Genomic DNA, 17445 nt, shown 5'->3' with positions numbered 1-17445 from the left:
TGATATATCCTTAGCAATAATTTCGATCAAAACTTAAAATATATTTATATTGATGTCCCCGTCCCCACCAATTTCAAAATCAAACCTACGCCACTGGATAGATAGATAGATAGATAGATAGATAGATAGATAGATAGATAGATAGATAGATAGATAGATAGATAGATAGATAGATAGATAGATTTTGTCTTTATTTCTGTTATTTGTAAATTGTAGCCGATAATGCATAATAATTTCAATGAGCATTGTATTGAAACTCTGCACTGAATGGATGATGAGTGTCAGTAACTGTCCTGGCCTGAAGAGGGAGACGTCATCGAGTGTTTAACCCGTGAGAACTTCTGCGCATGTCCTAGAATCCTCTTCATCTTCATCAATCAGTTCATCTGATAACTATTGATTAGTATATAATGCAAGTGATAATCACTCCATGTTTACGGTCCATTATTGCGCATAGGACTGAGGCTGTGTGTTGGTGTGTGTGTGTGTGTGTGTGATGGGAGGGTCAGTGTGAGGATGATGACGTCACTGCCGAGGGTTCAGCTGGACTGACTGGAAGATCTGATCACTGGAGGAGCCGATCACTGTGCGCGCGCCCGTGCGGAGTTTCCAGCGCGAGGTAAACCTCGTTCGCGTGTTTTCTTTAAATGTGAGTGTTTGTGAAATATGTCTGTGATTAGTTACAGTAGCTGTGATCATACAGATATTTGCTTTCGTCGCTCTATAATAACTTTCTAGATGCGCTGTAATGAACTTTGTACAACTTTTAAGTGATTGAAATTGCATAACGAGTGAATTCTATTTTTGCGATATTTAATCCGACAGTACAGTTGAGTGTTATATTCATAATCTAGAGTTGTGGATGCATCTGATGTCAATGCTATGATCTGAAGGTCTCAGGATTTCTCTAAATTAAGTTACCATAAATGTCTATTTACACCGGGATGATGATTATTCATATTAAGTGTTATTTAAATTGTTAATTTGGTAAGATTCAGCTCTATTAAAGTTAACAGACGCCGGCATAGTTGCATACATGAGCAGTTAGAAGAAAGTTATATTGTAAAAAATATGTATGTTATAGGCTATATTAATAAATGCAAACGTGTCTGAAAATCCCTAACTCAAGAAACTGATAAATATTGTTAAAGATAGTCTCTCCTTCCATCAAACTAATGCAGATTTCTCTCACAGGAAGTATTGAGTGGAATATTTTGGTCACTGCCCTGAAATATCAGCCACAGCTTTGAGTCGAGTACATCAGAACACACACTTTACCTGCAAACACCACTGAAGATGATGAAGATGAAGAGCATCACGTGTCTTATAGCCGTTCTTCTGTGTGTGAGAACTGCAGCTTCAGGTAAGTGTGTTTCAGTTCAACGCTAATAATATGGGTTTCACTTTATTTTACAGTGTCTTTGTTACATATGTTACATGTACTTACCATAGTAATAACAGTAAATTATGCATAATTACATTTACATTTAGTCATTTAGCAGATGCTTTTGTCCAAAGCGATTTACAAATTAGGACTAAATTCTAATCTAATTTCAGTCTAATTACATGCAACTAACCCTCAACCAAACCCTAATCCTACCCTAACCCTAAGTACATGCATTTACTTAATATTACTTAAATATATAATTACACTGTAACAATGACACTTTAAAATAAAGTATAACCATAATCGGTTACACTTTATTTTAATGTGTCATTGTTACAGTGTAATTATATATTTAAGTACCGTGTAATATTATTTAACAACATGTACTTACTATAGGGTTAGGGTAGGATTAAGATTTGTTTGAGGGTTAGTTGCATGTAATTATGCATAATTTACTGTTATTACTATGATAAGTACATGTAACATATGTAACAAGGACACTGTAAAATAAAGTGTTACCCCATAATCTGTACTAACATATTAGTACATGCAATGGCAACGTGTTAAAAATGAAACTGCAGTCTCTGCAGTTTCATTTCTAACACGTTGCCATTGCATGTACTAATATGTCAGTAAGAGGACTAATATGCCTTCATTCAGAAAGAGGAACTGTGCTGTGAAAAGTGTGTTCTGTGTGTACAGCGAGAGATATCTGAATGAAATCATAAAGATCACACTGAGACGTGCTGGGGTTTTCATGTAGATTGTGGAGTCAAATGTTGAATCAAACAGCCAGTGTGTATCTGATAGCACTTTAACGTTTGTGCATTGAGCTGTGAGGTGTTTCAAATGTCCATCTGATGAGTGGAGATCTGCTGAAGGATGGACTCTTAATGCGTTGAGTTTGAGTCAGTCCAGTGTGTTTGATCCGCTCTTCTCCAGATCCTGCAGGTGTGTGTTGTGTTGGTCATTACTCAGATCATAGGGAACGTTCTAGCAAAGCTATGAAGCTAAGTGATCTGCTCTTTAATACATTTAAACATTAAAACGTTACTCATACATAATTCATGGAGCATTTTGTTTCTGAAATATTTTTTAAATGTAACAACTTATTTTGGAATATTCTCTGAAGTTTTGTTTTTTAAAATGTGCGAACATTCCATTTTGCATTCAACATTACGGAACTGTTACATTTGAACGTTCAAATGTAACAATTCCGTAATGTTGAATGCAAATGAAACCAAACACCTTTTTATCACTGTTAACTTTGCTTACATGATGGAAGTCATACATCCCGCAAGTTATTTTGGCAAAAATGACATGTAACCAAATTCAAGGTTATTTTGGTTAGAAGTGTTCCTCATAGCCGGACTATATCGGGTCTATAGTTAACCTAGACGGTGAAATGACGGATTTTGCTTGCTGAGAGGGATCAGATGGATAGTGAGAAGCTTTCCAGACACAATCATCTGATATTACGGCATGTTTGAAGGATACCGACAGCATGGCTCGCTCTGGACTGTGTGTCGTTGATCTGTCGCGAGAGTTTGCTTGTACTTTCACTTTGCATCTCTCTGCTCCGCTCAGCAGATTTATTAATGTTTCCCTCCTGAATCATCACTTTCATTCCTGTAACGCTTCAAACTTATCAAATATTCTGACAATAGTGTCATTACACTGCAAAAATGCTTTTCTTACTTAGTGTTTTTGTCTTGTTTCCAGTCCAAATATCTCAAAATTCTTAAATCAAGATGCATTTACTAAAGTAGTAAAATGCGATTCGATATTATGTCTTGTTTTCTGGGGAAATGAATCAAAATTAAGTGATTTGTTGCTTAAAACAAGCAAAATTATCTGCCAGTGAGAAAAGAAAAATAATTTAGCTTCTGTTTGAATTAAGATTATTTTTCTCACCCCATTGGCAGATCATTATTTTTTATTTTTTTTAAGCAGCAAATCACTTAATTTTGATTTATATTCCCAGAAAACAAGACATAATATCTTATGGCATTTTACACTCTCTCAACAAGGCAAAAATACTAAGTAAGAAAAGCATTTTTTGCTGCTCAATATAGTTCACTGTTGACTCAGTTCTGCTCAATAACTGTGTAAAGTTCATCAATTATGAAACCATCTCAATTCACTATGAAACAGTTTGTCGATAATGAAACAAAGTCGTTCTGTGTGTGTGTGTGTGTGTGTGTGGTCAGAGAGGACGACAGTGGGAAAAAGCTCAAGATGGCTCGTGTGTGTTTGTTAGTGACTGACCACTGGAACACAAGAGACATCCTCAGGAAGAGGAGCGTTATGTAACTCGCTGATATTATACATCGTTCCTTCAGACACCGAGAGAGAGAGGAGAGAGAGAGAGAGAGAGAGAGAGGAGAGAGAGAGAGAGAGAGAGAGAGAGAGAGAGAGAGAGAGAGAGAGAGAGAGAGAGAGAGAGAGAGAGAGAGATTTTTTGATTTTCAAAACCCCTTTTATTACAATTTACGGTCACACATTATTTTAAGGTGTCATTGTTACAGTGTAATTATATATTTAAGTACTGAGTAATATTAATTAACTACATGTACATACTATAGGGTTAGGGTAGGATTAGGGTTTGGTTGAGGGTTAGTTGCATGTAATTATGCATAATTTACTGTTTTTACTATGATAAGTACATGTAACATATATAACAAGGACACTGTAAAATAAAGTGTTACCCAATTTACATTACACAAACCAATACTACAAACTGCCAAACGACACCATTGATATTAAAAACCAATACAAATCTTAAAAGAAAGGATCTTATTTAAACACCATATTACCTCAAAAGATAAAAGATCATGCATGAATCTATAATAATGATAATCCATCGAAATCCTAGATTTGACTAATTTTAGAAAAATTGCTGCCAAACTGTTCTCAGTGTTTGTCTTTTCTTGTGTGTAAATGGCCAGTTTTGCCTGACCTAACCAGAAATTGAACAATTGACACATATGACGAGTTTTTTTGGGTTTTTTTCCGAGAGAGAGACAGACGTTCCTCAGTGAATAAGCACAATGATGGTAACAGGAAAAATCCCCTGTTAAATATGGCGTGTCGTGTTTAAATGAGGCACTTCCTCGCCGGCTGGTCTGAGACCTGCTGACGCGACCACATGGAGACCGATTTATATCTGCGCTCGCAATTAACAATCTGTGCTTTTCCTCCTCTGACGGCGAGCTCTCACTCTTGTCCTGCTTGTGCTGGAGATTCGCTGGATAAAACTCTGTCATTCCTCCGCTCAGTCTCTGTGTTCAGTCGCACACTTCTCTACTGGACGGATTCTGCTGGAGATTCCCCTCGAAGACAAGTGTGGACAAGAAGATCTGTGTAGGAAGAGAGAAAACACCCCAGGACCACACACACTGAGTGTGTGAGTGTGTGTGTGTGTGTGTGAGTGAGTGTGTGTGAGTGAGTGATTGAGTGTGTGTGAGTGTGTGTGTGTGTGTGTGAGTGTACTTGTTTTCATGACAACTGAGGACATTTTTATGATAACACACCTGCAAATGAGGACACTCGGGAAAATACGTGATTTATGAGGACATTTTGGGGGTCCTCATTTTTCAAATGGCTTTACAGTTTTTCTCGATTGTTTACACACATTTTCTGAAAGCATGCCTCATATTCTCAGAACTCTACACACAAATCCAAAAAAACACACACACAATGGGCAAAACCCCTCAATTCTCTTGCAAAATGAAACTTTACATTCAAAACAATGTTATTTCTTCTCAAAATGGTATTTTGTTTTCAAATGACACACACAAACCATCATATGAACAGACATTTATAAGAACCAGTTGAACACTGATGTGCTCACTGTAAAACACTATGATGAATGGAAAACACTTCTTCTCCATTCATTATAATGACTTAGGCCTTTTTTTGTTCAGTGTTACACTTTCTACAGACAGTACATACATAAGTGTGTTGTAAAATATTTGAGAATATTGTTTTTATACTCAGAACACACAAATACATGGTAACAAATATATTTTATTTTTCCCACAAAAACAATGTACACAGTGTACATCCCAACCAACACAAAGTTGGACATACAGTGGTCTACATACAAAACAACAGAAGAATTGACTGTATACAGTTACAGTAAAAAAAAAAAAAATCCAATGTTGGCATCCATTGCTCCATTGAAGAGCTCACCTGTTGCTCTTTTATGCTAAAGCTCTGATTGCTAATTGTAAACCTGTGTGATGGTGTTTGCCCATGTGATGAGTCAGTGTGTGTATTTGAATGGCAGTGTGTTCCTTGTGAAAACAAGAGATTTTCTGCATGAAAATTGTGCCAAAAGCAGAGAATTGTGTGTAGTGTTTTGAAAAAGGTGTGTTTTAGAACTGCAATTTGAGTGTAAAGCAGGAATTGTGCTTGTAGTTTAGCAGAATTGGTTCAGGGGGTTGGTGAATGAGTTACATGTTGTGCTCATTGTGTCTCAAGTACCAGAAAATGTGTGTAAACAATCGAGAAAAACTGTAAAAACATACTAAGCAGTGTTTTTTTTTAAATGTAAAAATGCAGAATGTTTCCTGTGATGGGCAGGTTTAGGGATAGGGGCAGTGTAAGGGGATAGAATATACAGTTTGTACAGTATAAAAACCATTACGCCTATGGAATGTCCTCACAAATCACATAAACATGGCTGTGTGTGTGTGAGTGAGTGTGTGTGAGTGTGAGTGTGTGTGAGTGAGTGTGTGTGAGTGTGTGAGTGTGTGTGAGTGAGTGAGAGTGAGTGTGTGTGAGTGAGTGTGTGTGTGAGTGTGAGTGAGTGTGTGTGTGTGTGTGTGAGTGTGTGAGTGAGTGAGTGTGTGTGAGTATGTGTGAGTGAGTGATTGAGTGTGTGTGAGTGTGTGTGTGTGTGTGTGAGTGTGTGAGTGAGTGTGTGTGAGTGTGAGTGTGTGTGAGTGAGTGTGTGAGTGTGTGTGAGTGAGTGAGTGAGAGTGAGTGTGTGTGAGTGAGTGAGTGTGTGTGTGTGAGTGTGAGTGAGTGTGTGTGTGTGTGTGTGTGTGTCTAATATCCAAGAACCTGAATCAGAGAAAGCATGAAACTTGGAAGAGAACTTGCAAACATGCTTTCGAGAAGAAAAATGCAAGCAAATGCAAGTATTTAAATAACTTTCACAGAAGCAGCGTGTGTTTTTAGCAGAGAAAGAAAGTGTGTGTCAGGAGTGGACAGATTCTGTGTGTGTGTCAGGAGCACAAAAGCTGACTAACTAGAAAACAAACAGCTCTGTTTTTTTTGACAGCCTTGCCGTGAAGTTTAACAGTTTGAAGGTTCGTTTGAAGTCAAAAGGTTATTTAGGCCTTCTGTACATTAAACACACACACACACACACACACACACACACTCAAACACACACAAACACTCACACACACAAACACACACACACTCACTCACTCACTCACTCACACACACTCACACACTCACTCACACACACTCACACTCACTCACACACACACACACACACACACACACACACACACACTCACTCACACACACACTCAAACAGGTACACACATCTTTGTGGGGACTCTCCATAGACTTAATGGTTTTTATACTGTACAAACTGTATATTCTATCTCTTTACACCCTACCCCTAAACCTACACATCACAGAAAACTTTCTGCATGTTTACATTTTCAAAAAAATATAATTTAGTATGTTTATTAACCCATTTCCCTCGTGCCGCTGGCTGGTCCCCACAATGGAGGTGATCTCAGGTTTTACTATCCTTGTGGGGACATTTGGTTCCCACAATGTAATATAAACCAAAACACACACACACACACACACGTCTGGGGTTAAAAGCAGGGCACAAGTTCAAAATCTCCCCGCGCTTTGTTTGTTGGTCTGTGTATTTCCGACCCGATGCGACGGCCGACAGTCGGTCCCGGAGGTTTACACAGACCTGCACACACACACACACACACACACACACACACACACACACACACACACACACACACACACACACAGACCTACACAAAGACAGGCCGTCTCCACAGATCCCGGCGAGACAAACCGCCTGGTTGCGCTCTGAGACACACTCGTTTATGACGGAGGGAAAACAGCCACATTGCAGAAACGTACAGTTTTATCACTGATATTCTGCACCAGTTTCACAGGAACTGATGATTTTGTTCTCTTGAACACATGGGATGGAAACGCTGCTTTATTCACAAACGTTTTATGCGCTATTCTAATTTTGCGCTCAAATGATGACGACGAGTCATGACTGGGATGATAAGGAGATGAATCTGGGGGATTTGAGCGGGTCAGAGGTCGCGGGACGCTGCTAGTCTCTGCACGCCACTGATAAGAGTTTGTTTGTCTTCCTGTGGATGGTCAGGCCTCAGTCTAGAGCCGAGGAAACGCTGGGACAATAGGTGTGTGTAGCAGCCCGTGACCTCCCTCTCTCTCCCTGTCTCTCGCCCCGTCCACACCTCACCGTTCCTCTTCCGTCTCGGCCTGAAAACACTTTCATCAGCCTCCCGTCGCTAACCCAGCGCTTCAGAAGCAAGGACAGTCCACTACAGCTGAAAACTATGACTAAAATACCTTTTTTCTTATTTCGTCTTGTTGCCAAGACAGCAAGTACTAAAATAAAACAAACAAACAAACAAACAAACAAACAAACAAATTAAGCTAAAACCATAAAAACTAAAAATAAATATTAACTGAAATTAAAGTTAAAACATTTTTTTATAAGTGCCAAAATAAATAAAACTAAATATGCTAAAACTAAAACTTAATAAAAACTATATAAACATTTAAAAAACTGAAAAAGGACACACAAAATTACAAAAACTTTAAAATTCAGTAGTGCTGTCGAATCGATTAATTGCGATTAATCGCATCTAACATACTCACATATTGTATTTATATACAAACTTACTTTATGTTAGATGCGATTAATTGATTTGACAGCAGTAAAATAAAAAAAGTTAAATGAAATTTAAAAGTTTTTCATTTTTTAATCACTAAAACTTTAAAATTCAATAGTGCTGTCAAATCGATTAATCACGATTAATCGATTAATCGCATCTAACACAAAATTTTGTGTGTGTATATATATATATATATATATATCGCCCCGTCCACTCCTCACCGTTCCTCTTCCGTCTCTGCCTGAAAACACTTTCATCAGCCTCCCGTCGCTAACCCAGCGCTTCAGAAGCAAGGACAGTCCACTACAGCTGAAATGACTAAAATACCTTTTTTCTTATTTCGTCTTGTTGCTAAGACAGCAAGTACTAAAATAAAACAAACAAACTAACAAATTAAGCTAAAACCATAAAAACTATAAATAAAATAAATATTAACTGAATTAAGTTTAATTTATTTTTTTATAAGTGCCAAAATAAATAAAACTAAATATGCTAAAACTAAAACTTAATAAAAACTATATAAACATTAAAAAAAAACTGTGAAAAGGATACACAAAATTACTAAAACTTGAAAATTCAGTAGTGCTGTCGAATCGATTAATCACGATTAATCACATCTAACATACTCACGTATTGTATTTATATACAAACTTTTATGTTAGATGCGATTAATCGATTTGACAGCAGTCAAATAAAAAAAATTAAATGAAATTAAAAAGATTTTTATTTATTTATTAAGACTAATATTAAATGAAATTAAAGTTTAATTTAATTTAGGTATCTAATTTAAGTGTAAGTACCAACATAAATAAAACAAAGCTAAAACTAAAAACTTAATAAAAACTATATAAACATTCAAAAAAAATTTAATAAAAACGACAAACAAAATTGCAATTAATTGTTTTGACAGCAGCACAATTAAAAAAGTTACATTAAATTACATTTCAAAATCTTAACAAAAAATATAACAGTACAGCAGTGATATAAAAAGAACATTGTTCAGAAGAATGAGCAACACAATCATAAGCAGTTCCCATTAAACTGCCTGAGTGATTGACATCTGTTAATTGAGCTCCAGATCTGCTTAAAATGTGTTCGTTTCAGAAGAAACGATGAGACCAGTTTATTGTCCGAGTCTTTAAGCTAAAACATGACATGTTCTGCATGTATCTGCTTGGGAAAACCAATCAAGAGAGTAAAATATGTGCTTCCTCAAATCTATTTTAGTAGCGGAAATGTAAGTGTTTTCCACACAATCTGCAGAAGGTTTTATGTGTTTTACCTTCAGACCCTCCCTAACCTCAGCTGAACTGGACTCGATCCGCGTCAGTGTCATTCCACAGACGATCCTCCCAATCTCTTATTATGTTCCTGACGGGAAACGTACGACCGGTTTACCGGTAAAGGAGTGATTCATGTGAAGGAAGCCGGCTGCTGGTTGAAGAGGATTCTGGCGCCTTTGACCTCAGAGCCGGAAATGAGCGTTTGCAGGATGCCAGATCAACATGCTTTCTTAAAAACATCATCGTTATCTGAAATGTTCTTGGAGTGACTCAATGCTTTTGCTGTCTGCTGGTTTTTGACCTTAAAAACAAGAAACGATTATGTGAGAAGAAGCTGACACGCAGTTTTGAGCAAGATTAGCTCTTAACCGTTTCTCCGCCGTTCACAAGATCATTTATGACAATGCTTTTGAAACGGTTTTCCAGCAATCTCTGATTATTATCCTATAATGCCCTTTCCACAAGATGTAAAATAAGTCTCTGGTGAACCCAGTGTGTGTGTGTGTGTGTGTGTGTGAAGTTTTATCTCAAAATAGATATTTTTTTAGCATGTTCAAATTGTCACTTTTTCACTGTTTTTGTGTGTGTCCCTTTAAATGCAAATGAGCTGCTGCTCCCGGCACAGGGGGCGGAGCTTCAAGAGCTTGTGTGTGTTTTGGCAGCTCCGATTACCTCACACAGACACACACTGAACATTTCAAAAACTTTTTGCCTTTTATGTTCAAACCGGAGTCAGACAATGATGGAGAGACTCGAGAAGAAGTGACAACATGTAGAAGCAACAGGACATTTCTGAATGGTTAGTTGATGAATTTATGAAGCTGATGTGTAGTTATCTTCTACTCATTGATTAGCATATTCTGTCTTGATAATCTGTAAATCGTGTTCAGGGGGCAGGGTTTATGTAAATTCTAGGGTTTGTGATGTCACTAACCCGGAAGGAATGTGGTGTAGTCTCTACCAGCCGTTTGTTGTAGTCCTTAAAAAGCGATTTCTGTAAAAGCAAATATCTCCCTTTGCTCTGAACTTTGAGTGTTGTAACTTTGCAGATGTTGTTTATGCTCAAACAGCAACGTTACACACTAACTAAAGTTAGAAAAGTGAATCATAATCAACCACCCCTTTAAGAGCAATCCCTTTTTACTCGGCATGAAACGGACACCAAAATTTTAGATACCAGTGAAAAAATGACCATTTTCAGACACAGAAATTGTAAACATATAAACGTAAAATAACACTGCATAGTCTTCACTGTATAAATTAAACGTAGATTAATCCTTATTCAAGTTATAGAAGTTATTCAGTCAAGATAAGAGAGATTTTTCTCTGTCTGTTGTAGTTTGATTAACTTTAAGGACACAGATGGTAGCTACTGTATATATTAGGCTACTGTCACTTTAAAGGGACTATGTGTAGCTTTTTAGGTATTTTATTATCTAAAATCAATATTTTTATTAATAAATATGCCCTCAATGGTGTACAAATACCTATCCCAATGATCAGACTAATCCTCGTAAACGAAGAATTTATTATCTTTATATACATGGGACGGGTAGGTCCACGGAGGCTTCCATGTAGTTCCGCCATCTTGAAAAACTTTAATAGCAGAGAGGGACAAAAAGTACTAGGCCAACGCGTTTCCACAACGCGTTTTCGTTCAGAGCCAGCGTCACGTGACTGAAGCCAACAGAAGCGGAGGAGCAGAGCAGAGAGAGGCGCTTGTCACTGTCGCGGCAAGTTTAAAAGGCTGCACTGCACGGTTATTATACACCGTTCATTCATACATATGCTGAGTCACAGGATAAGGAGTCCTCGTCGTCGAAAAAGTCCAAAATAGACCGTAAAAGGAAACGTGACCGGAGATTACAAAAACAAGGGCTAATGTCGGGATAGCTAATGCAGGAGAAAGCTTTCAGAAGAGACGCTGAAGTTGCCTGCTTTCTTCTCGACAGGTAAGTCAGTGTTACGGTTTTAATTACAAGCTTTTTTTTTTCATTGCTTGGTTGTGTACTTTATTATATAGACAGTAGAACATTTATAGTTAAAAGTTAAACAGGCTCTTTGATGAATAGCAGCTATTGAGTACAGTAACGTTAGAGAAGGCACGGATGATGATGATATCTAACAATGCACGTACTTCAAAAAATATAACGAGTAAAGAAGGCATTACTACTAATTACCAGTAATTCATACTGTAACATTCTTTTTTTCGTTGTTTCAAGTTTCAGTTTGTTTTAAATAACAAACCTGTTCACCCGAAGAAAAGAAGTGCTATTATAAGACATCCTGTCATAGCTTTTTGGTACATAACGGCTACCGTAGATGCAACGCGCATTTGAAAAAGTGAGGCGCTGGAGAGCATTATTCGTTTGAATGCAAAATACAGTTTCACCACTAGATGGGAGAAATTCCTACACACAGTCCCTTTAAGAGCTGCACGGATCCAGTTCACTGTTACACATGCGTTTTCCTCTCAGCTGTTTATGTTCACTTATGACATAATGATGATGTTTAGGAGGATATTTGTAGCTAGTATGGGCATTTTAAAGCGTAAGATGACGTAAGAGAGTTAAATTCAGTGTTCGTTTGCTGTCTAAGACGTGGATTTCAGGGCTTAAACTTTCGCGACGATGCAGCAACAACTGCGTCATTCATGTTTTTACAACATTGTATTACTGGAAATTATAAAACTGTCAATTAAATTCTAAAAAAATTACCAGCCTTACTGGCGATTGACACGTTTCATATACAAGTGTTCATTTTAGGCTCCGCCCGTCCGGATGAAGTCTTCAACAGAAACAGGATTTTGTGAAATCCACATTCAAGTGTTGATAAAACAGAACGAGTGAAGCTTGAATATTTTTTGTTTAAAAGCAGAGGCTCTGTTCTTTCTTTTGATATATAGATTGTTTACATATTCATACAACAAAATATTCATACAAGTTTTGTGGCAATGATCAAAAATGCTGGCGCTGGCAGGGAAAGAGTTAACATCCGTACCTGGCTTGAGGAAATAAATGATCCCGTGGGATTATTAGCGTGATCATGTGATGTCTGGACAAGCTTCAGGACAGTGACTCTGATTGATCTGAAGCATTTTCCCCAAAATTGAAGTCTTCTCTGGAAACCCACAGCATGACCTTCTCTAATGCTGGAAACGAAATGCATCTGTTGGTGCCTGACTGCTGTGCGTGTGTGTGTGTGTGTGTGTGTGTGTTTTCCAGTTTTAAGCAATTCCTCTGTGAGCCACTCTGATATTACTCACCCAGTTGGCGAGAGCTGTTTGTGCGCGCGTGTGTGCATGCGTGTGTATGTGCGTATGTGTGTGAGTGTGTCTGCATGAGTGTGTGCGTGTGTGTGTGTGTGTGTGAGAGTGCCTGTGTGTGAGAATGAGTGCGAGTTTGTCTGTGCGTGTGCGTGCGTGTAAGAATGTGTGTGTTGCTTCAGACCAAGGCCTGAGGGTCAGAATGCAAGATGAAGCCTTTCACACACACACACACACACACACACACGAGGGCAGAGAGAAAATAACAAACGAGTTGTTGTGATGGATGGATGGCGGGACATTATTTGTGTCTCGGCCCGATTGAATGACTTAAACATTTCATCGCATGGGAAAGAGTCATCGGCGCTCTGATGAAGCCAGATAAAGCCGTGGCTTATAGCTCATTTAACACAGAACCGCTTACTGAAAGCTCTGGCATTTCCGGGTCACCGTTCACGTCCCACGAGTCGGACTGATATATGTATGAACGTCAGTCTCTCTGACGGCCCATCAAAACAATATAATGAGGATGTCTGAAGAGAAGTCGATAGCAGTCTTGTCTAATAAGTGTGGTTTTATATCAAGCCGTCCAGTGACTGGATGATTTTAGACCCAGGGCTCCAGAATAACTGTTTTGCTAGCGCTGTATTTGGTAGCACTGGAGGGTTGACAGTAAAGCACTGAGCTTAATTTGAGGTGTAGATACAATTAAGTTTATTTACTATCATTCATAATGTCTTAATATTAATTCAAAAGCAAAACAAGTGAAAAAATATTAGGGAGTGAAAATAGCCAATAATGTCCTCTGCTGCCACCTACTGGTTACAATGGTAATTTAATCTTTTTTTTATTTTTTAAATAAGTGTGTTTTCCTACATCTTAAAACTTTTAGTTTTATAAATGTGGACAATCTTTGAAGGATGAACACTTTTTTTTTTTTTTTGTCATCACATTAAAAATAACATTTAAATATGATATTATATAGTGCTGGAAAAAGATGTGTAGTACTCGCAAGCATTTGACTATTTCTGCCACAATACCATAGTTACAGTTAGTGTTACTACATTAAATCCACTGTGAATGTTGCAGATTTGTGGACTTAAAGCCTTCTATAACTTGTTGGTTCATGGCACAGTGTTTCCACGTCAGCGCTGATCTGATATATCTATGGTTGTGATTGGTTGGTTGTGGTTTGCTATTGGCTGATCTCATGTGAGTGACATGTTATAGCCCCGCCCTCATCATCAGAGAAGAGATGCTGTGAGAGGAAGTTATTCTGATTCAAGATTACCAGGAACATGAAGTTAAAGATGTTTAGATATTTTTACTGGGAAACATGATAAAGATGCTCATTAAGAATATGCCGTGTGTATTTACAGTGTTTCCCCATTCAGTCTTTGCTGACCTCCTCTGATAAACCCAGACTTACTGAGACAAAGACAAAGCCTAGACTGCCGTCACCATCGGCTTGACGTCTAAACATGTCATTTCCTGTTGTCCTCATTGAAGCTTCCTGTATTTCCTTCCACTCCGTCCTCAGTAAAAGAGCAGAGCGTGTGTTTACCTGAGTCACTGAAGACACACATGCACCGGCATTTCTGAAAGAGTCTCTTCTGCTCGCCAACAACAATTGAGATATATTTTTAGAATTTAAAACAGCTATGATGCTCAAGAAAAAATACTGATTATTATCAATGTTGAACGGTCATATTTTTGTGGAAACTGTGACATTTTATTTAAAGTTCAAAAGAACAGTATTTATGTGAAATATAATCTTTTTGTAACTAAACATTTAATGCTTCTGAATAAAAATAATTATTTTCTTTGAAAAAACGTTTTAATGATAGTGTATATATATATATATATATATATATATATATCGAAATAAATAACAGCTTTTATTGGAGAACATTGGGATACATAGAAAATGTTCAGTCCAGGAAACACAAGAGATAAAATCAGTTAATCAAATAAATAAATGACTTTTATGTTGCAGTATGAGCAATATGTTGATAATGTTTTGTTGATTATCAACATATTGCTTTGTTGTAACTCTAAATCTGAGCCTTTATTTGAAACCGCTGCTTGTTATAAATACGTAATATGATTCAAAGCTCCATTCTTTTCATTCTTGATCCTTTCAGATGTCATTGTGTGCATCTAAATCGCTTAAAGCCTTTGTGTAGATTTTAGGGATGCACGATATATCGGCCACCATATCGGTATCGGCCGATATATAATCATTTTTTAATATGATCATTATCGGCCTGATAAGAAAATGTGGCTGATATATTAAAGCCGATACATAATGTATGATTTCCTTCAGCTGAGACGCTTCAGATGTGCACTGTTCATCATGATGGGTTTAAATTGCTTGAAATCTGATTGGAATCACTCAAAAAAGGAAAATACAGTTCAGTGCAACACACAAAGCTAAGTGCAAAGTTACATAAAATTATAATGATACCGTTATAATTGTGTGCTTGGGACATGGATTTTACTTGGGAGACTTTTGTTTTTGTAATCAAGCTCTCAAAAATTATATAAAAATTTGGATCTAGATTTATCGGCCAGTATATCGGTTATCGGCTTTCAAGTATAAAGAATTATCGGTTATCGGAATTGGACAATTTTTATATTGGTGCATCCCTAGGTTTCCGTTTTACTCTGCAAATGCTGAATCATACTTTCACACGATGATCTGCTGTTCACTTTGAGATGATTTCTTTAGCAATGTTGCACGTGCCATTCATCCTTTTGCCTTTAGATCTATTTAAAAAGAAGTTGAAATTGGTTTGGCATATTTCTCTCAAGTCGTTACACATCACATTATTAATCAGAGGACAAGGATTCCATTTACTTTAATCATCAAATTCCTCATGTTTTCGGTCGAATTAAGTCATCAATGAAGTGAAAACAAGTGTTTTAGCATCTACTGTGTCTCTGGGTCAGAATATTTAGGCCGAAATGTAAGATTTATGCATATAAAATGTTCATGCATTTAGATTACACAGTTTTAACATTGCATAAATGACATATGATGCATATTTGTCAGTGAAACGTGAAGGTTTCTAAACTCAAAAAACTATTTGCATCTGTTTGATTTTATTTAAATGATCATATTTTCAAAATTCATTGACCCATTTCATTAATGCACGACAAATATGCATCACGTCATTTATGCAACACATTTATGTTAAAACTGTGTAATCCAAATGCATGAAAATTTGATATGCAAAAATCTCACATTTAGGCCTAAATATCGTGACCCAGAGACACAGTAGATGCTAGTAGATCACTTCATTCGAGAGAAAACATGAGGAATTTGATAAGTTTGATTTGTTAGGGTTAGGGTTATATGCAATTTAGATGAATTTTAGTGTCAGTATTTTAGTTGCGACCCGTGTCCTCCAGAGGAAGCACATGGTTTATTCTGGAGGTGATTTATGAGCTGCTGGCGGGATAGTTTTCCCCAGGGCCGCAGATGATTTCAATAACTCTTTTATTCTCTTTAGACTCCAGTGTGATCTGTGAGCTGAAGGATGTTCCCGGAAACAGCAATGATTGGATCATCCTGAAGGAAACAACTCTGGGATGCTGGACGAATTTCACCACCCAGGACGACAAGAGAGAAGTCCACATCCTAAACCTGCTGTTCTCAAACGTGAGTCGCTTTCATTCACAAATCCAGTACAAACCAGCAGCTGGAAAGACCAGCATGAAGTGGTTCAGACTGGTTTAGAGACCCACTTTAGCATACTTTGAGTCCTTAATACAGAAATAATATACTTAAGTGCAATTAGTTGAACTTAAGAGTGTTTTTGAGCCACTTAAGTAGGACTTAAGCACATCTTTATATGTAATATTGCTGAATATACTGACAAGCGTTTATGCTGTAAATGCGTTTTTATTGCACATTTGCAATGATGAAATTGCAGTTAAGTACATTTAAAATATTTTAACTTTAAATGTGATATCAGTACAGTTAAAATTATAATCAAGTACTTTTAATCAGCTTTGGTATGTTAGTCAACACGTCAAAGTAAGTGCTCTTCTTTAAAAGATTATTAAAACATAATGACTTTTTAAAAGTGTACTTAAAGGTATTGTAGGTAGGATTTTAATAAAAAACTTCTTTTCCAAATTTGTTTAAACTTTATTTATATATCAAAACATAATTAAAATGTAAGTACTCTGAAAAAGAAAGTATAAAAATCGAGTGTCTGTAGACCTTTCAGGACTGTTTTAAAGACAGCTCATTATTTCCATTCACTCCACCCCCTCCCTTCTGGGCTCCTTCCAAAGCCACGCCCCCAAAACACATGAACGCGCGACGCCGACCGCTGAACTGAAGACACATTATTTACCTGAGACGAGCGGAGAGGAAGGAGCGCAGTGCATGTAGTGACATCATGTCAGAATCACATGTAATAAAAAAAATCTAACTTTATCATTATGAAGATAAACAAATAAGATGTATTTTAGTACTCACTATCAAGCTAGCATATTGATATTGGTAAAGTTTAAAATATATATTTTTTGATTCACTAACGAGCTAGTTATATCTATAAGGCAAAG

At 37.1% G+C, this 17445-nt stretch overlaps 1 protein-coding gene across 9 annotated transcripts in view; it reads left to right on the top strand.

Annotated features, from left to right (window-relative positions):
* Nucleotides 1–436: 436 nt before the first annotated feature.
* Nucleotides 437–17445, top strand: part of eng (endoglin) — a 55015-nt gene continuing 38006 nt past the window's right edge. For 4 of the 9 annotated variants that reach the window (XR_014606375.1, XR_014606376.1, XM_084115618.1 and 1 more), the window contains exons 1-3: nucleotides 492–619; nucleotides 1195–1363; nucleotides 16383–16531. Coding sequence is in view for 6 of the 9 variants with exons in the window: in XM_084115618.1 (XP_083971744.1) it covers nucleotides 1297–1363; nucleotides 16383–16531 (216 nt within the window). In the remaining 3 variants the exon portion in view is untranslated. Of the gene's footprint in view, nucleotides 650–1194; nucleotides 1364–16382; nucleotides 16532–17445 lie in introns of all 9 variants that reach the window. The other 5 variants (XR_014606377.1, XM_084115615.1, XM_084115619.1 and 2 more) reach the window with 2 other exon arrangements.

This window comes from Abramis brama, assembly GCF_963993115.1.
Source record: "Abramis brama genome assembly, chromosome: 5".
Lineage (NCBI taxonomy): Eukaryota > Metazoa > Chordata > Actinopteri > Cypriniformes > Leuciscidae > Abramis > Abramis brama.
This window is presented reverse-complemented; position numbering and strand designations above follow the sequence as displayed.